Genomic DNA, 20072 nt, shown 5'->3' on the forward strand with positions numbered 1-20072 from the left:
CCCTTTCTTAATGATTCCCAACATTCTGTTAGCTTTTTTTTACTGCTGCTGCACATTGAGTGGATGTTTTCAGAGAACTACCCACAATGACTCCAAGATCTTTTTCTTGCCTGGTAACAGCTAATTTAGACCCCATCATTTTATACGTATAGTTGGGATTATGTTTTCCAATGTGCATTACTTTGCATTTATCAACATTGGATTTCATCTGCCATTTTGTTGCCTAGTCACCCAGCTTTGCAAGATCCTTTTGTAGCTCTTCGCAGTCTGCTTTGGACTTAACTATCTTGAGTAGTTTTGTATCATCTGCAAATTTTGCCACCTCACTGTTTACCCCTTTTTCCAGATCATTTATGAATATGTTGAATAGGACTGGTCCCAGTACAGTACAGACCCCCTCTCTCCATTCTGAAAACTGACAATTTATTCCTACCATTTGTTTCCTATCTTTTAACCAGTTACCAATCCATGAGAGGACCTTCCCTGTTATCCCATGACAGCTTACTTTGCTTAAGAGCCTTTGATGAGGGACCTTGTCAAAGGCTTTCTGAAAATCTAAGTACACTATGTCCACTGGATCACCCTTATCCACATGCTTGCTGATCCCCTCAAAGAGTTCTAGTAGATTGGTGAGGCATGATTTCCCTTTAAAAAAACCACGTTGACTCTTCCCCAACAAATTATGTTAATCTATGAGCCGTTTTTATAAAATTGGCATCACATTAGCTATCCTCCAGTCATTTGGTTCAGAAGCTGATTTAAATGATAGGTTACAGACTACAGTTAGTAGTTCTGCAGTTTCACATTTGAATTCCTTCAGAACTCTTGGGTGAATACCATCTGGTCCTGGTGACTTATTACTGTTTAGTTTATCAATTTGTTCCAAACCTCCTTGTGATTATATTGATATAATCAGGGACCATATAGATCATTGTTGCAACCAAGGTCCTGTAGTGGCACCCAAATCTTGTATAAAGGGGGTCAAATGAGGTGTCTAAGACAAGGTTATGGTTTGCTGGTTATGATTATGCTGTCTATATGTGTGTATCAATTTTGTAGTTGAAGTTATGAATATTGGCTCTATACTGTCTGTATTTCAAACTTATGCTATGCTTCTGGGTGACATCCCAGACAAGTTGGTGTCAGCTCTGCCTAGCCTGCTTGATGGCCCATTAAGGACTATCAGCTATACAATGAACCCATTGAGAGAAGGCAAATATGCCTTGAGACTCAGCAAAGTATGCAGGAACTGGCCCATGTGACTCCAGACTCCATTTTGCTGTAATTTTCCACAGTGAGAACAAAGAGGTGTTCTTACACCCGGGAAAGGCTATATAAGGCTGATGCCTCATCTCCATTTTGTCTTCAATCCTGTTTCTTACCTCTGGAGGGACTTTGCTACAAACAGAAACTCTACACCAAGGACTGATTACCCATCCCAGCTGGGGATGTATTCCAGAGACTTGATTTGAACCTGCAGTTTATTCTCTCTCTGCTGCAAGCCTGAACCAAGAACTGTGCCATTACTGTATGTAATCGATCCCATTTAACCAATTCTAACTCTCATCTATATCTTTTTCCTTTTATGAATAAACCTTTAGATTTTAGATTCTAAAGGATTGGCAACAGCGTGATTTGTGGGTAAGATCTGATTTGTATATTGACCTGGGTCTGGGGCTTGGTCCTATGGGATCAGGAGAACCTTTTTCTTTTATTGGGGTATTCGTTTTCATAACCATTTGTCCCCATAACGAGTGGCACTGGTGGTGATACTGGGAAACTGGAGTGTCTTAGGGAATTGCTTGTGTGACTTGTGGTTAGCCAGTGGGGTGAGACCGAAGTCCTCTTAGTCTGGCTGGTTTGGTTTGCCTTAGAGGTGGAAAAACCCCAGCCTTGGGCTGTAACTGTCCTGTTTTTAGCAATTTGTCCTGAATTGGCACTCTCAGTTGGGTCCCGCCAGAGCCGCATCATCACACTCCTCTAATGGCCTCTATCTGGACCAGTTCCTCAGATTTGTCACCTAAAGAGAATAGCTCAGGTTTGGGAATTTCCCTCACATCCTCAGCCGTGAAGACGGATGCAAAGAATTAATTTAGTTTCTCCACAACGGCCTTATTGTCCTTGAGTGCTGCTTTAGGGGTGGAGTGGGGGCAGGGAGCAGTGCTGTGGAGGGGGGAGGGTTTGGGTGAGAGCAGGGAGCGATGCAGTGGGGGGAGGGGAAGGGTTGGGTGGGAGCAGTGCTGTGGGGGACTGGGAGTGGAGGAGGAAGCGGTTGGGTGGGGGCAGGGAGCAGTGCTAGGGGGGGAGTGGAGGCAGGAAGGGTTGGGTGGGAGCAGGGAGCGGTGCTGTGGGGGAGGGGAGTGGAAGGGGGAGGGGTTGGGTGGGGTAGGGAGCGGTGCCGTGGGAGCAGGGAGCAGTGCTGTGGGGGAGGTGAGTGGAGGGGTGGCGGGGAGGGGAGGGGGAAGGTTTGGGTGGAGCAGGAAGCAGTGCTGGGGGGGAGGAGTTGGATGGGAGCAGGGAGCGAGGTGGGGGGAGGGAAGTGGAAGCGGGAGGGATTGGGTGGGGCAGGGAGTGGTGCTATGCAGAAGGGGAGGGTAAAGGAGGGGGTTTGGGTGGGAGCAGGGCTTTGGGGGAGTGGAGTGGAGGGGGAGGGGTTGTGTGGGAGTAGGGAGCAGTGCTGGAGGGGAAGGGCTGGAGGGGGTAGTGGTTGGGTGGTAGCAGGGAGAGGTGCTGTGGGGGAGGGGAGGGGAGACGGGGTTGGGGGGAGTCGGCTACGTTGAGTGTATGTGACATCACAAACATCACCATGGCAAACAGCTGCGGAGTTGGCAGAGGACGGCAGCGACTCCCTTCCGCATACGCTAGGGCCTGCCACGTGCCCCAGGAAAAGATTGGGTGGAGGTGGCTGTGACCCCGCCCCTCGTGGGCTCTCAGCCATTAGGACGCGTCCCCGCCGCCGAACGTGAAGTCAGGGTCAGTGGGCGCGTCGTAGCCCTGGCGGACACGGCGAGGCAGCCCGCCCCTGAGCGCAGCGATTGGTGGCCGTGAGAGGCAGGGCTTAGCCGCCTATATGAGCGCGGTAGCGGGGAGCGTACTCAGGTCTGGGGGAGCGGAAGCCGGGCAGCAACCGGGCTTGTGGGCCGGGTGCATGCGGGTTGGGAGCCGTGAGCGGCGCCGTCGGTTCGCGGGCTGGGGCTGCCCGGGGCTGGGCGACGCTCACTGCCCATGGAGCCCGAGGTGCTGCGCCGCCGGCTGGCCGCGGCCGGGCAGGGCCACCTGCTGCGCTTCTGGGCTGAGCTGGGCGGCGCGGAGCGGCGGGCGCTGTGCGAGGAGCTGCAGAGCCTGGACTGCGAGGCGCTGGGCGCCTGCTTCCGCCGGGCCATGGAGGGCGCGGGCGCGGCCGACCGCGACAAGGTGGACGGGCGGATGGAGGCGCTGCCGCGGGCCGTGCTGGGTAGCGCCACCCGAGACGCGGACCAGCTCCCCGAGTGGGAGCGCGAAGGTACGGGCTGGGGGCGTTCCTCCCCAGTAGCCTGCGACGGGTGCTCCTGGCCCCGGGGGCAACGCGGGGCGCGTCCTTCCCCCGGCGGGCCAGGTTGGCTCCCCGCCTCTGGGCGCCGCTTAGCGTTTGGCGAGGTCCCTGGCGGGAGGGAGCCCCTTCGGATGCCACTGTTCGCAGCCCTTGGGGGGGCGGTGGGCTCTGCTGTCCCTGCTATGCTGCTGCCCGACCATACGCTAGCGGGCCTCCCCCGTTAGCATCCGGCTGAGCCCGGGGTCTCCTCTGCGTTCCAACAGGGCCTGAGCTATTGTGACCAAATGTCCTGATTTTACAGGGACAGTCCCGATTTTGGGGTCTTTTTCTTATATAGGTTCCTATTGCCCCCCCCCCCACTTCCTGTCCCGATTTTTCACATTTGCTGTCTGGTCACCCTAGCCTTCGCAGTGCAGAGGGCAGGTGAGCCGGGCGGCCAGTGGTGGCAAGCTGTTTGGGAATTCCCTGGGCACTCTCAGTTCTAACAGCCCTTCACTAAGCATCTCGGGAAATCCAACCTCCGTGCCTGGGAGCCCTTCTCCCGAGTGCTGCTCTGTGAACAATGACAGACCCTGGGGCCCGAAAAGGTTGTGCTGGGCACAAGCCTCTTTCTTTAAATTCTCAGCTTTAGATTTCATTAACATAAATATGTTTAAACTTGTTCCAGTGGCTGTTCCTCCATGAGGGCCAGTCACATGCTTGTGGCGCTTCACATTTGCGCACAAACATCAAACCCAGATGAAGTGAAGAACATTGTGCTGTAAAGAAGGAGGGGTAAATACTAATGATCCTTCCCCCTCACCAGTAATGCAAGCTGGCATATGGATGTGGCTCAGTGGACGACAAATCACTGTGGACGGAGTCCAGGCGTGTAATATCTTAGCCACAACAGAACCCCCCGGAAGTGGTGTGTGAAAACTGGGAGAGGGTTATAATGGAAGCAGAGTTGTAGTGTTAGCTTAGGGCATGGCTACACTTGGAGATGTAGAGCACTTTGAGTTAAACCTGCCTTCGTCGAGCGCAGTAGGGAAAGCGCTGCAATCTGTCCACGCTGGCAGCTGCAAGTGCACTGGCGTGGCCACATTAGTAGCTCTTGCAATGGCCACAGAGAGCAATGCATTGTGATCGCTATCCCAACATGCAAGTGGCTGCAACATGCTTTTCAAATGAGTGGGGTGGAGTGTGACAGGGAGTGTGTTGTACGTATGTGGGGGGAGAGAGTGGGTTTTTGGGGGGCTGAGAGCATGTTAGCATGCTGTCTTGTAAGTTCAGACAGCAACACACACACTCTTTCCCTCCCCCCCCCCCCCCCCCGCTCCTCTCTCACACACAGCATTCCACAGTAATGGTTGCTTTGTCTCGGAGTAGATAAGCATGCCGGCTGTCAGAAACAGAGCTTTCAAAGGGCATATTGGCATGCCTGCAGTGATTCCAAAACAGTGACAAGAGTGGCCACTTGACTTAAGGGGATTATGGGACGTTTCCGGAGGCTGATCAGAGCGCAGTAATGCAACACACTGACACCCGGGCGTTTCAGCCAATGCGCACCAAGTGTTAATCTTCTCCCTGAGGTGGAGTACCAGGAGTGCTCTAGCCCTGGAGTCAGAACGCTGTACGGGCCTTGCCAGTGTGGACAGGTAGTGAGCTAGGGTGCCCAGGGCTGCTTTAATGCACGCTAACTCACAAGTGTAGCCAAGCCCTAAGATCTGCTGCCTTCAAATACCGCACTTCCGTGTGAAAAGGCAGCATTAACGCTGCATATCCGAGAATGTAGACATTCCTAGGAAGGCTAGGATTGGAATGATAGCTTAAATAAAGAGACTGTGAAATAAAGTGATTGTGAAATGAGTCTTGTAGCTGCTATGTAACAGTAATAGAAGGATAAAGCTTACACTAAATGTAGTGGGTAGAGCACTTCACTGAGACTTGAGGGAGCTGAGTTTTGGTCCCAGCTCTGCTGCTGGGTGATTTGGTGCGTTGATTTCCCTCTCTTTGCCTCCATATCCCCATCTGTAACAGGAGGACTGTGATACTGACCACCTTTGCAACACTTTCGGATTGACCGATGGAATGTGCCATAAAAGAGTTGGCATTAATGTATCGAAACACAACTAGTGTCTATAGCGTATGGGGGACACTTTGGCCCTGCTTGTTTTATTTGCTCTCTCGGTATGACACTATGGTGTGGCTGGGTAAAGTGGGGAGAGCATAACTGAACAGACTAATAAGCTTTGCACTGACATGCTAGTTACTATGCATATGGTGTCCTGCCAGTGCGCCTCGATATGTGTGGCACCCTTTGTTCCATTCCTTAACAGATGTTTAAAACAAGTTTGAGGCATGAGTCCAAGCAGGAAGTTATCCAGGAAGCATTTGACCTTTGGAGGTTCATTGTAAACTCTCAGCTGTTTGCTATCAGGAAAAACAGCCATACCACACAGCTTTTGCTGGTGGAGAAAGCTCTAATGTTGCAAAAGGATTTTCATTATAAATGCCTGTCTGCAGAAACCTGCAACTTTCTAAATTCTTCTGGGCCAAAGTGGAGTTGGGGGTAGCTGTATCAAGAGGGTGACATACTTTTTCCATCGGGAGGGTAGGAGAATCTGGACACTAATTACATGCAAAAAACTTCACACACAACTCAAACTTAAGTGGACATTCCTCAGTGAGGGCTACTGATCTGAAAATCGCATTGTCAAACAATTTCCAGCTATTGTGGATTCTTTATTGTGCACTATTCTAGGTAGCTGTCCTGTAAATGTAGACACAGTTTGGAAAGATCACAACTTAGCTGCATAAAATTGACTGGTTCAGCTTTGCCTTATTTGAATGCTTTTACTCTTGCAAAAGTTTTCCTTTTTGCTGAAATTTGACTTGACTGAAACCAAAGCTTTCTTGGAAAATGAACTTCTGTGAATTGGTCCAACCACTTTGTTTGCGAAGAGGGGACAAACATTTTTGCAGATAGAAAATCCAGGTGCAGACATCACAATATGCTTAGGCAATGGCTGGACTACATGAAGAACAGTCACTGTTGGGTTGAAAAATGATTGCATAGCTTTCTAAATTGAAATGTATTTGACTTTACCTTTACCATTGTTTGGAGTCTTGTGGCAATAGGTGAAACCCAAACTCTTCAATTACATTGTGGCACAGCTAGAGAGCCAAGGGCCAATGTCTTCGTGCATGGGGTGGGCACCTAATTAATTGGTTAAATTTTATGAAGTGCTGAAGATTGAAACTCCCATTGAAGTTGAACCCTTCACCACAAATCCTATTGATAACTACCGTGCCTTAAGCACCTATTTAGGCTCCCATAGTCTCAAAAATTTAGACCTAGACTCTTCATAACAGTGCTATATAAATCCCTAAATTTCCAGTTATTTGTAACTTTAAATTCTCTTTTGGTCTGTCACATCACCTGCTTGGACATTGCTTGAAGATGTGCACTTCTTTGTACAAGTTCAGAACTGTCTTGAATTCTCACTCTTGGGAGTAGAGCCACCCATGTATGCTACACAACTCAGCACATTCTGTTGCTGAAGCTATTGTGATAGAACTGCCTAGCTGTGTAACATCTAGCATATACAAACCCTCTGTGAATAACTGCTAGGCCCCACATACAACCTAGCACTCCTAATGCTTGACATTCTTCTAGTACTTTAAATGCTGAGTATCTTTTGCTATGCACCTACAAAATAGCATTTATACCAACTCCTCTGAGATGAGAGCATGTGTACTAGAATATGGGAATGGAAGGGGGAAGAAATGAGGTACAGATTTACCCAAGCCGCTGGCGGAACTGGGATTAGAACTCCAGCATTTGTGGCTCCCATTCATTCCTATGTTTAGGCCATGCTTCTCTCTAATGCAACACATAGGTACTCTTTCCCTTCTTTCTGTCTTCCTTTTGTTTGTTGAATTCCTTTCTAAACTTTCAAATAGGAAAATTCCATGTTAGCTGTGCAATCTTGATTATTTTTTTAACTTACATACTGAGTTCTGTAAGTAATATAGTATTCAGGGGGTGGGTTATTAAATACAAAAATCTACACTGGTGCAACAAGAAGGGTGCATAACTGAAATGCCAGTTAGGCAATAGGAATGCACAGGTTCCTTATCCATGTTAACTTGCCAGACTGCATTTATCTTAGATCAGGCAGCATTGTCTAGGGAATTAAGTTCTGGGCTAGAAATCTGAGTCTGGGGATTCTGTTTTTGACTCTACTTCCCTCCCATCCGCCCTGCTTTCTGCCCTTGGGCAAATCCCAAATGAAGATAGTCATGTACCTCACAAGGGATTTGGGTGTTGTGTTAATGTTTGTATAGTACTTTGAACACATGCTGGATTGGCCACCTCTTACCACTCCTTATCATGTGGTTAGTCTGGGCTAATGATACTCTGACATCAGTGGTTCAGGAGCTAAATTAGTGATCAGCATTACTCAAAAGAGCCACAGTAGTGTGTATTCATTGTTTCATTAACTATAGTACTATATAGTCCTATTTAAACAGTATCAAGAATATTTGCTATATATATACAGTAACTCCTCACTTAACGTTGTAGTTATGTTCGTGAAAAATGCGACTTTAAGCGAAACGATGTTAAGTGAATCCAATTTCCCCATAAGAATTAATGTAAATGTGGGGGTTAGGTTCCAGGGAATTTTTTTCACCAGACAAGACTATAAAATATACACACACAGTATAGGTTTTAAACCAACAACTTAATACTGGTACACTGTGATGATGATTGACTCCTCCACCTCAACCAAGCTTCACAGAGGGTGGGATATTTTCCAGGGGATGCCTTACTGCTAAATGATCTAGCAATTGGCTGAGCCCTCAAAGATTAACTCTCTGTCTACAAGGCACCAGGAATGGAGGGAGGGGAGAGAGCATTGCAGACAGACACACACACACACACACTGTGTGTATGTGAGAGAGATGCGCATTTCACCTTTAAGTACACTGCCTTGTTAATTAGATCAGTTTGCTGAGACTGCAGCTGCTGCTGCCTGGAAACTCCCTCTGTTGTGTGTCCCCCCCCCCCCCTGCTCTATGGAAGATGGGGGTAAGTGGGGTGCAGCAGCAGGGGGGAGGGGGACACCCTGACATTAGGCTCCCTCTTCCTCCCCTCCCCCCGCACAGCAAGCAGGAGTCTCGGGGAGCAGCTCCAAGGCAGAGGACAGGAGCAGCACATGGCAGTGCGGGGAGGGACAGCAGCAATTGCTAGCCTGCTGGGCAGCTGCTGCACAGGGAACTTAGGGGAGCGGGGAGCTGATTGATAGGGGGGCTGCCAGTCCACCCTGGTTCCAAGCCCCCACCAGCTAGTTGCAATGTGCTGCTCTTCCTGCAAGCAGTGGACAAAGCAGGTGGCTGCCAAACAACATTAGAAGGGAGCATTGCGCAACTTTAAACGAGCATGTTCCCTAATTGATCAACGAAACCACGTTAACAGGGATGACTTTAAGCGAGGAGTTACACTGTGTGTGTGTGTGGTCTCAACAAAATGACTGACCAAGTATTTTAACACAATTGGTTAATAACATAGTAAAAGCATCCTGATTGGTTAATTAAATCTGCAGCACATGTTAAAACACTGAGAGCTGCAGGAGACACTCAGACTGAGGCTAGTGAGTCACATGTGTCACTGGTCTAGGCTGTCCTTGTGATCTCTGCAAGACCTGGGAGTTGTGAGGACAACTGTCTTCCTGGTTCTGTGAAGCCCAGCACTGAGTGTCCCAATGATTTTGGGGTAAATAGAAATCTAAAGAGACTTGGCTGAGCCTGGATTACACTCCTGCAGCAGGATGATTTGAAGATCCTTCCTGCACATTTACTACATGAAACTGCCAGCTGAGCTTCTGTACCCCCAAAGGATAATCTCTCTGCCCCTCCGCAAGGCCACTCGTGGGTGGAGTGGTGTGATCCTGGTGGACAGGAGCTGGCTGTTTTCAAGAAGGGTGAGGGGTAAACGCCACAAGCATGCCCAGAACTTAGTCTAGTGCTGTTGGGGCTGCTCTGAAGCTCATTCTTGTCTCCTCCAGACAGAGCTCCTTTGCTGTGACTGAGCCAGTCAACAGAGCAGTACACATGTTCCCTCAGACCATCCTGTCCCCCTACCAATAACCGGAGAGCCTTTGTTTAACTGGGATTGGCTGTGCTGCCTTCCTCCCTAGAGCCAGCCAGCTTGAGTGCTGGAGGATTATGGTTCCAATGATATTGTTCATAAACTGGAAGGCATCACATGGTTTCCCCTCTGCAGGGGGAAAGCTTTTAGTCACTTTTTTTTTCCGTTTCTTTCTTGTTTAGGTCTCCATCAGATTTCTCAGAGCAAAGTAGCTGTCCTCCTCCTAGCTGGTGGACAAGGGACGAGACTGGGTGTTTCTTATCCCAAGGGAATGTATGATGTGGGGTTGCCATCCCACAAAACGCTCTTCCAGATCCAAGCAGAGCGCATCCTGAAACTACAGCAGCTGGCTGAAAAACAGCATGGCACCAAGTGTGTCATTCCATGGTAAGGGGTTTGCATTGTCAGTCCATCCTGATAGTAGTCAGGTTTGTCTGGGGGAGAGTTCTAGGTTCTGGTCCTGGCTCTATTTCCTTTGTGTAAACTTGGGCATGGTAACTAATCTCTGCCTTGGCCTTTCCTAGATGAAGGCAATTGGCAGTGGTATAGAATTATAGGACAGGAACAGACCTCAAGAGGTGATCTAGTCCAGTTCCCTGCACTCATGGCAGGACTAAGTATTACCTAGACCAGTAGTTACCAACCGGTAGATTGTGATTGACTGGTTGATCGCAGAGCCTCTGCCAGTCAACCGCAGTCTCTGGCTGCTAAAAGTCCGGCAGCGCAGCAGGGCTGAGGCAAGCTCCCTGCCTGCACTGGCCCAGCGCTGGTCCTGGAAGCAGCTGGCACATCCCTGCATTGGGCGGGGAGGGAGTTGCAGGGATGTGCCGGCAGCATCCAGGAGTAGCGTGGGGCCAGGGCAGGCAGGGAACCTGCCTTAGCTCCACTGCGCTGCCACCCCAGCTAAACGCTGCCCAGTGCAGCCCCGCACCCTGTCCCAGCCCTGAGCCCATTCCCAGAGCCAGCACCCCAATCCTCTGCCTGAGCCTCCTCCCAGAGCTTGTGCCCTGAGCCCCCTCCCACTCTGAACCCCTTGGCCCCAGCCCAGAGCCTGTACCCCAACCCCCTGCCCCAGCCTGGTGAAAGTGAGTGCAGGTGGGGGAGAGTGAGCAATGGGGTGAGGTGGGGCCTTGGAGAAGGGGCGGGGTAGATCCTGGGTTTCACTTTAATTCAAAAAGTGATCATGTGCTTAAAAAGGTTGGCAATGACTGATCTAGACCATTCCTGGCAGGTGTTTGTCTAACCTGTATAACTGCATACACTAGCACAAAGCCCTAATGAAGACATGGTGTGCCCATGCAGAGAGCAGCCTATGCTGAGGCTGTGCTCTCAGTAAATTACAAGTTTAAGCTGCACTGGTGCAATGTCTGTTTTAGAGGTTTGCACTGGTGATACAGCATAGAGGCAGTCATGTCCGTGTGAATTTCCTTAATGTAGCTGTGGCCCGAGTCTGCCCATCTAAGTTGTTCTGCAAGGCATTGGTGACTGAAAGACACTATACCCAGGCAAAGTATTGAGTTATGAGTTGTAATGCCATAGTTAAGGTTGCAACCAGACTTCCATTATAAGCCTTCTTCTAATGGTATATCTGTGCTACAGCGACACAGCTGTGGTGCTGCAGATGTGCCACTGTAGTGTAGATACTTTCTGTGTCAATTAGTTAAATCCACCTCTGAGAGACAGTACCTAGATTGACCTAATCATTGTGCTCATGGTGAGACATTGTCATAGCCCTGAGTGGGGTAGCTAGATGGATCTAATTTTTGTGTGTAGATCCAGGCCTCGATCCTCTCCCCTCTGGGTGGGGGAGATGGGTGTCTGCCATTGTTTCTCTTCTTTCCTGGTCTTTAAGCTGGTCTTCCCAGCCTTGCTCAAGAAGGATGTGGACTGTGACCTTTCTGGGCCATCACTCTCATGGGTGGGGGTGATGAGCCTTTTCAAAGAGCTGCTCTCCAAATCGTATGTCAGGTGTCTGAGTTCAGGAGGTATTTGAGTATGTCTACACTGCAATTAAAAACCCATGATTGGCCCATGCCAGCTGGCTCTGGCTGTTGGGCCTGCAAGGTGGGATGGTTCCAGAGCCCAGGCTGCAACCCATGCCAGAACGTCTACATTGTGATTAAATGATCCCACAGCCTGAGCCCTGTGAACCTGAGTCAGCTGGCATGGGCCAGCCAGGGGTATCTAATTCCAGTGTAGACAGAATATACACCTTTTGTTCACAATCTACAAAGTATGCATTGTAAGGTATAATTTAAAACTGGTTTAAATATTTCAGGCTGTGATGCCCCCCCCCCCCCCCCCCAAAGTGATAGCAAATTACTGTAGATGCTCATAGGAGCATACTCATGGTATTGCCACCCTTACTTCTGTATTGCCGCTAGTGGTGGCACTGCTTTTGGAGCTTGGTGGCCAGAGAGCGGCAGCTGCTGTACCCCCCCCAACTCCCCTTCCTCTTGGCAACATTTTTTGTGATCTTGTGACCCCCTTTTGTGTCAGGACCCCCAGTTTGAGGTGCACTGATTGAAAAATGCATAATTTGCTGATCATCATTATCATGGCCAAATACAAATAGCAGCATTATGTGTGAAACTATAAACTTCATATATAAACAAGCTGAAATCATGACCAAAGTATGCCTTCTGGAGAAGTCTGGGGAGTGACCTACAAGTTTCTCAGAGACAAAGGGCAAGCTGATGCCTGAGCCATGTGTAAACAAGGCTGGACAGTTACCTGCCAAGTGGCCATTCTTTGGCAGGAAAGGGGGCAGGGCAAAAATCTACATCTTCGTGAAGAAACAGCATGGATTTTCCTTCCACGCCGACAGCTTGTCGCCTTGTTCCCAGCTGGAAATGCTTCTCAAAGTGGGGACAGGACTATAGAAAGAAGGGACAGACACCCCAAGACAACTCTCTTCGCTGCCCATCACATTCACTGCAACTAAAGAGACAAAGGAAGCAGCTGTTGGACTCTGGGGGAGGGGTCCTGACTTGGAGTTTGGTCAGTAAAACTGTTGAAAGCATGTGGCAAAAGAAATTTGTTTCCAATCTAATATAGATTGGTTAGGCACCAGTAAGCATTTTACCTCTTGTAGCATTCGGACTTTTATACCTCATAACTTGTACTCAAAATCTCTCTGTAGAGTAAACAGTAAAACCAGTTTATTATCTAATCCAGCACGTTCAAGTTGAAGGGTCTGGGTGACTCCATTTGGGCTAACAAGTTATGTGCATATTATTCCTTTAAAGGAGTAACAGATTTAACATATTTGTACTATTCAGGAGAGGACTAGGCAGTACAGGACATATATTCCTGGGGAATGATCCAGGACTGGGGCTGTGTTGGGGTCACCCTGCAGCATAACCAAAGCTGGTAGGTGCCAAGGTGTGGCTGGCTGGCAGCAGCACATACAGACATTGCTGGGAGTGATTTACATGCCAAAGGCTGTTGGTGAGCGGGCCAGGCTGGAGACTACAATGCCTTGCTGTTGTAAAGGGCAGCCCAGGTTACAGGGCAGTCATTGGTCTGGATTGTACCCTGGTATGTCACACACCCAATGAGAACTGAAATTGTAAACAAGTAGCTTTGGGATTCCTTTCTGTGGTTTCTGTCACAAGCCTGGCACTTCAGGCACCCTTAGAGCCTGTGAAGAAAAATGGGGGAGAAAAGACACAAATTTGGAAAGCAAGGGAAAATCCCAGGAAAAGCCATGAAAGAATCCCAAGAGAGATTGCCTTCAGCTGATGGTGGTTCTCTGCACACTGTGGCTTTCTTCACATACAAGTCTAAATAATAAAATGGGTGAACTAGAGTGCCTCATATTAAATGAGGATAATCAATGGGATACAGTAATACCAAATAGATTGGAAAGACAGAACAGGTCATCAAATGAAGTAAAAATCATAAATGAATCAAACTGCACCATAGAGTCTCTGGATAGAAATTCCATGCTCTAATAAGAATATAGTGGTAGGGATATATTACAAACCACCTGACCAGGATGGTGACAGTGACTGTGAAATGCTCAGGCAGATTAGAGAAGCTATTAAAATAAAAAAACTCAATTATAATAATAATAATAATAATACCCCATTATTAATTATCCCCATATTGGCTGGTACATGTCACCTCAGGATGAGACGCAGAGATAAAGTTTCTAGACACCTTAAATGACTGCTTCTTGGAGCAGCTGGTCCTGGACCCCACCAGAGGAGAGGCAATTCTTGTTTTAGTCCTAAGAGGAGCACAGGATCTGGTCCAAGAGGTGAATATAGCTGGACCACTTAGTAATAGTGACCATAATATAATTAAATTTAATATCCCTGTGGCAGGAAAAACACCACAGCAGCCCAACACTGTAGCATTTAGTTTCAGAAAGGGGAACTACACAAATGAGGAGGTTAAACAGAAATTAAAAGGTACAGTGCCAAAAGTGAAATCTCTGCAAGCTGTGTGGAAACTCTTTAAAGACCCCATAATAGAGGCTCAACTTAAATGTATACCCCAAATTAAAAAAAACAGAGAACCAAAAAAGAGCCACTGTGGCTAAACAACAAAGTAAAAAGCAGTGAGTGGTAGAAAGGCATCCTTTAAAAAGCGGAAGCTTAATCCTAGTGAGGAAAATAGAAAGGAGCATAAAGTGAAGTGTAAAAATACAATTAGGAAGCCAAAACATTTGAGGAACAGTTAGCCAAAGACTCAAAGTAATAGCAAATTTTTGTTTTAAGTACATCAGAAGCAGGAAGCCTGCTAAACAACCAGTGGGGCCACTGGACAGTCGAGGTGCTAAAGGAGCACTCAAGGATGATAAGGCCATTGCGGAGAAACTAAATGAATTCTTTGCATCGGTCTTCATGGCTGAGGATGTGAGGGAGATTCCCAAACCTGAGCCATTCTTCTTAGGTGACACATCTGAGGAACTGGCCCAGATAGAGGCCATTAGAGGAGGTTTGGAACAAATTGATAAACTAAACAGTAATAAGTCACCAGTACCAGATGGTATTCACCCAAGAGTTCTTAAGGAGCTCAAATGTGAAATTGCAGAACTACTAACTGTAGTCTGTAACATATTTAAATCCGCTTCTGTACCAGATGACTGGAGGATAGCTAACATGATTTTAATTTTTTAAAAGGGCTCCAGAGGTGATCCAGGCAATTACAGGCCTGGAAGCTTAACTTCAGTACCAGGCAAACTGGTTGAAACTATATGTTAATCTATATGTCTGACAATATTGTTTTTAATTTGTTGAGGAAGAGTCAACGTGGTTTTAGTAAAGGGAAATCATGCCTCACCAATCTACTAGAATTCTTTGAGGGGGTCAGCAATCATGTGGACCAAGGGGATCCAGTGTGTACCTAGTGTACTTACATTTTCAGAAAGCCTTTGAAAAGGTCCCTCACCAAAGGCTCTTACGCATAGTAAGCTGTCATGGGATAAGAGGGAAGGTGCTCTCATGGATTGGTAACTGGTTAAAAGATAGGAAATAAAAGGTAGGTATAAATAGTCCGTTTTCAGAATGGAGAGAGGTAAATCGTGGTGTCCCCCAGGAGTCTGTTCTGGGTCCAGTCTGGTTCAACATATTCATAGATGATCTGGAAAAAGGGGTAAACAGTGAGGTGGCAAAATTTGCAGATGATAAAAAATTATTAAAGATAGTTAAGACCCAGGCATACTGCGAAGAGCTACAAAAGATCTCTCAAAAATGGGTGATTGGGCAACAAAATGGCAGAAGAAATTTAATGTTGATAAATGCAAAGTAATGCACATTGGAAAAACATAATCCCAACTATACATATAAAATTATGGGGTGTAAATTAGCTGTTACCACTCAAGAAAGATCTTGGAGTCATTGTGGATAGCTCTCTGAAAACATCCACTCAATGTGCAGCGGCAGTCAAAAAAGCAAACAGATGTTCTAAATGTGCCCGTGCCCGTGCCCTGGGGGGGTTCAGAAACTTCCAGTGAGCAGTGTGTCTGGGTCTACAGTGCATTTCCATAATTTCTGCTGGGACTGAAGGGTGTAAAGGGGGATGGCTCCAGCTGCCCTTAAGTTCATTCTGAGGTGGCTGCTCTTTGACCAGGGAAGTAACAGGATGAACTGATCTAGTTTAGCTCCCTCTTGTTAGTTCAGTCTTCTCTGAAAGTGGTTTTTCTAATCGCTGGTTGCAGGCACTACTGCGGCCTTGCCTTTTTAAGCTGCTTGTGCATCCTCATCCCTCTGGGATAGTCTCCCATCCTCTACAGTTGATCTCTGCTTGGGGTCTGACTCTCTGGTATCCTGGCTGGGGCATTCAGGGAGGTCAGCATCAAGCACTGATTTACCATATTCCTGGTAGCCATTGCTAGTGTTTCTAGAACCTGAGCCATAATCCCTCTAGTTCTCTGTGCTGCCTATTCAAGCAGAACCCCAAAAGGTCAGGAGATGAGCCTCCTCCAGCAGCAATGGGGCTCAAGAGCCAGTAAGTCAGCAGTGCCAGATGCTGCTGACAAAGGGTCTTCCAGCCAAATTACCCAGCAAAGCATTGTCCAACGCTGCTCAAGGAGGTTCCAGTGTCTGTTGCTGTCAGTGGAAGTGTTGCTCAAGGCCTGTGTTGAGGTTCCTCACTGGCTTGGGGCAGCTAGTCCTCCTCCTCCCTAGTGCCAGTAGATCATATCGCAGCAGATACAACTTCCTCCTGCATGTTTGTTCTAACCATGGGCTCCTCCCAGCTCATGGAGACCACCAGCACCATCCTCCTTGCTCCGTAGGTCCCTGACATGGCCACTCAGACAATTGCTGCCAAACCTGTGGCTGCAGAGAGCTCACTGGTCAGAGGTGAAATGTTTTGTGATTCATTGTTAGATGTGAGTGAGAGCTGTTCTGAGATACATCCTGATCCCAGGGGGTCCTGATCTCTATCCCATGAGTGCTCTACGTGGGCTTCAAAAGCAATCCTGTGTGAAGATCAGACAGGAGCCGAGTTTGATTGTCTCCCTATTTACTTGGGTTTTTCTCTTCTTCCTGTGGTAGGTACATCATGACAAGTGGCAGAACAATGGAATCTACAAAGGAGTTCTTCTTGAAGCACAATTACTTTGGTTTAAAGCAGAAAAATGTGATCTTTTTCCAGCAAGGGATGCTGCCTGCTATGGGGTTTGATGGCAAGATTTTTCTGGAAGAGAAGGGCAAAGTTTCTATGGCACCAGGTCTGTGCTGTTGAAAGCCCATTAGTGGGAGTTTAGGGGAGCAAACCTCTCCAGCAGACTGGATTCAGCAAGGCTCTGAATGGGGCATCAAGGTCGTTCAGATTGGAAGGTCTCAAATGCAAGATCTGGAGCAGGGGTTCTCAAACAGGGGGTTGCGAGGTGTCAGCTTCCACCCCAAACCCCGCTTTGCCTCCAGCATTTATAATAGTGTTAAATACAAGAAAAGTGTTTTTAATTTATAAGGGGGGTCACACTCATGGGTTTGCTGTGTGAAAGGGGTCACCAATACAAAAGTTTGAGAAACACTGATCTGGAGGGTGATGGGGATAAGAAGCTTTGAGGCGGTAGGGTAAACCATGGTGGGGTGAAAGTACATTCTCATTCCATCAGACACATGTAGCCAGCAGCTCACAGGTGTTCTTAGATGCAGAATTGCTTTGTTTGGAATCCTGTTGAACTTACAAAATGTTTCATGGTCTGTGCCAAATCCAGCAACAATCCCCCAATTTCCCATGGATTTCCAGTATTGCTCTGGCTGATCTTGAGCAGAGGGGAGTCACAGAAATGGCTGGACTGAAGAGGCTTTGAGTGGGAGGGAAGGAGCTTGTTAGACTGCAGCCTAGGGACACCCCTTTCCCTCACCCCAGAACGTCATGCAGGAGGACAGGTTAGATGGGAGGGACAGAAAATACGTAAGTGGGATAAAACTCGCTCTAGGGACTTCGGAGGGTGACTTGTGCAAAGGTTGGTTCTAGGAAACAGCAGAGAATCGCTGCTTATCCTCATAGATCTGGCAGACCTGGCCTTTCAGAAAGCAACTTGCAGGCTTGGTGTCATTAAACATCTGTATCACAACAGTAAGTGCCTGCCTGTCCCTTTCCCTTCGACAAATATGGCTCTAATAAAGCCAGGCATCTTGCCTGCAAACTGGGGAGTGACCCTCTTAGTATTCTGCCTAGTTATCTAGGTGTAGTAGTTTGCTCTGCTATAGCACAGCTGGGTTCCTGTTTTCCCTCTGGGACAGGGGAGTGAATTTGCAGAGTGGTTTGTGCCCTATCACTCATCTGTCATCTTGGGGATGGAGTTAGCACTGAGATGCCAAAGAGCCTGCTTAGTTCATAAGTGAATGGGGAGGGGGGGAGAGGCTTTGCAGGGCTTTAGTAGTGACGAGGGGCTCAGTATCTCCTGGTCCTATTGGAATAAAAGCCACTGTTAGTCCGATTCTTCCTGCAATTGGTGCCCTGCAGCCCAATGACATTTTTATTGAGCTGAGTGGAGTCCTTGCCCCGACTTGGCATCTCAGTGTTGCAATGAACCCTAGGATCTTCACAATTCCATCCTGCATACCTTGGCACAGCCCCTTCCCCATAGACACCTCTGTCTTGTGTAGTTCCCTCTTCCCCCCTGATTCCCTGCATATGCTGCTCCTGCTAGGACTATTCCTCCTCCTCTCCCACAGAGCAGACAGACTGGTGCTGGCCACTCAGGGTTGTGTCATGGCTTCTCTTTGGCCCAGCCTCTGCTGCAGAGTCACAGTGCCAGGCCCCAGCCTGAGGGATGGGATGGAACAGGGCATTGGGGAAACAGACCAGGGGAGAGGATATTTGGGCTGGGGTGTGCTCACAGGAGGCCAAAGTCCCCACCTGGGCCCCTCTTACTACAGTCTAGTCTGTTCCCCTGGCAGCTTCCCTCAATCTCTAGGAACATGCTAATCCCTGTGTGGCATCCAGCTGGGGACTGGCTTAAATACTCACTCCTGCTGTATGCTTCTGGTGCAGTAATGTGTTCTCGCCTCACCAGATGGCAATGGGGGGCTGTACCGAGCCCTTGGCGCCCATGGCATCGTGGAGGACATGGAGCAGCGAGGCATCTGGAGCATCCATATGTACTGCGTTGACAACATCTTAGTGAAGGTGGCTGACCCCAGGTTCATTGGGTTCTGCATACAGAAGGGAGCTGAGTGTGGTGCAAAGGTAATGGGGCTGCAGTGGGGTGGAGAGGGCAGAGGAACTGGCTCAGACACCCTTGAATACACTGGCACAATTGTCATAATCACACCATTGGCTGGCATCAGCAGCTCACTCCCCATCAAGGCTGTATCCAGGCTCTTCTGGTTCCTCCGTCAACATGGGCTCTGTAGATCCTAGCGGAGCTGGGACTGCACTCACCGCAATTAATGCTGTGTGGTGCTGTTTTTTCAGGCTGCAACCACGTTAGCCCCTGTAATCAGGGATTGGATGTGGTACGCTCCAATCTCTGTGCATGGCACCATGTGATGCCACTGGCAGGAGACTGCACATCTCCATAATAGGACAGTGCCTCTCCTTTCTCACATAACTTGATGACCAGATGAATAGCTGATAGTTTGTTTAAATTATAATCCCTAGACTTCAGCTTCAGCATGGCCTTGTGGTTAAGAGGCATGAATAGTCATCTTGAGCTATGTTTCAGAAAGCCTGTGCACCCAGGCAGGTGGCAATGTCTGTTTATATGTTGTCTGTATTGTGAAGCTTTTCTCAAGTGCTAGATATTGAACTCTAATATAAAGTTTAGGTTCTGGAGCCTGATTCAGCCCCAGGGGAGCAGTATTGGCTCACTGAGCTGCCCCGATCCAGCCCCTGCTTCAGTGTTCTTGTTTCCAGTTGGTCCTTTTGGATGGCTGAGCTACTCGAGCTCTCCCTTGAGCGGGGAGTAGAGTAGGTGGCTGTTGCTATTTCAGGCATCAGCTCCTTAGTGGACTGGCCATCTGCATGGCACCTGCTCTGTTTGTGTAGTGCATCCAACAGAATTACATTAAACATATTAGGGTTGCAAAGTTAATCACTCAAATTAGGAGATGCCTGTGCACCCTTAATCCAGTCCTCTTGTGTATGTAGTACAGCTGTTAATTACTTGATCACATACTACTACCACAAGACCCCACCTCAGTCCATGCACAGGATTGATGATGCACGTTGAACGGGTATTGAGGATTTTGTCCTCATTCAGTGCATAGCCCATGTGTTTACTGTTCGCTGTCCAAATCCTGCCAAATACAGAATAAGTTACTCATGGGTTCTTCTGTGGTGCTCTCCTCATAGTCTTAGTTCTGTGCAGACATTACTGAATGTGGTATCTCACCCCTGTGAGATGAGTGGGTGATATCCCCGTTTTACAGCTGGGGAACTAAAGCACAGATTATAGCCAAGTGTCAGCTAACTTTCAGTGCCCAATTTGAGCAG

General features: G+C 48.2%; 1 protein-coding gene across 2 annotated transcripts in view; it reads left to right on the top strand.

The window, feature by feature from the left end:
* Nucleotides 1-3225: 3225 nt before the first annotated feature.
* The window catches only part of UAP1 (UDP-N-acetylglucosamine pyrophosphorylase 1), a 41446-nt gene continuing 24599 nt past the window's right edge, over nucleotides 3226-20072 (top strand). For both annotated transcript variants that reach the window (XM_065409248.1, XM_065409249.1), the window contains exons 1-4: nucleotides 3226-3502; nucleotides 9848-10052; nucleotides 16676-16851; nucleotides 18652-18824. In XM_065409248.1, the coding sequence (XP_065265320.1) occupies nucleotides 3226-3502; nucleotides 9848-10052; nucleotides 16676-16851; nucleotides 18652-18824 (831 nt within the window). The remainder of the gene's footprint in view (nucleotides 3503-9847; nucleotides 10053-16675; nucleotides 16852-18651; nucleotides 18825-20072) is intronic.

This window comes from Emys orbicularis, chromosome 8 (genome assembly GCF_028017835.1).
Source record: "Emys orbicularis isolate rEmyOrb1 chromosome 8, rEmyOrb1.hap1, whole genome shotgun sequence".
NCBI lineage: Eukaryota > Metazoa > Chordata > Testudines > Emydidae > Emys > Emys orbicularis.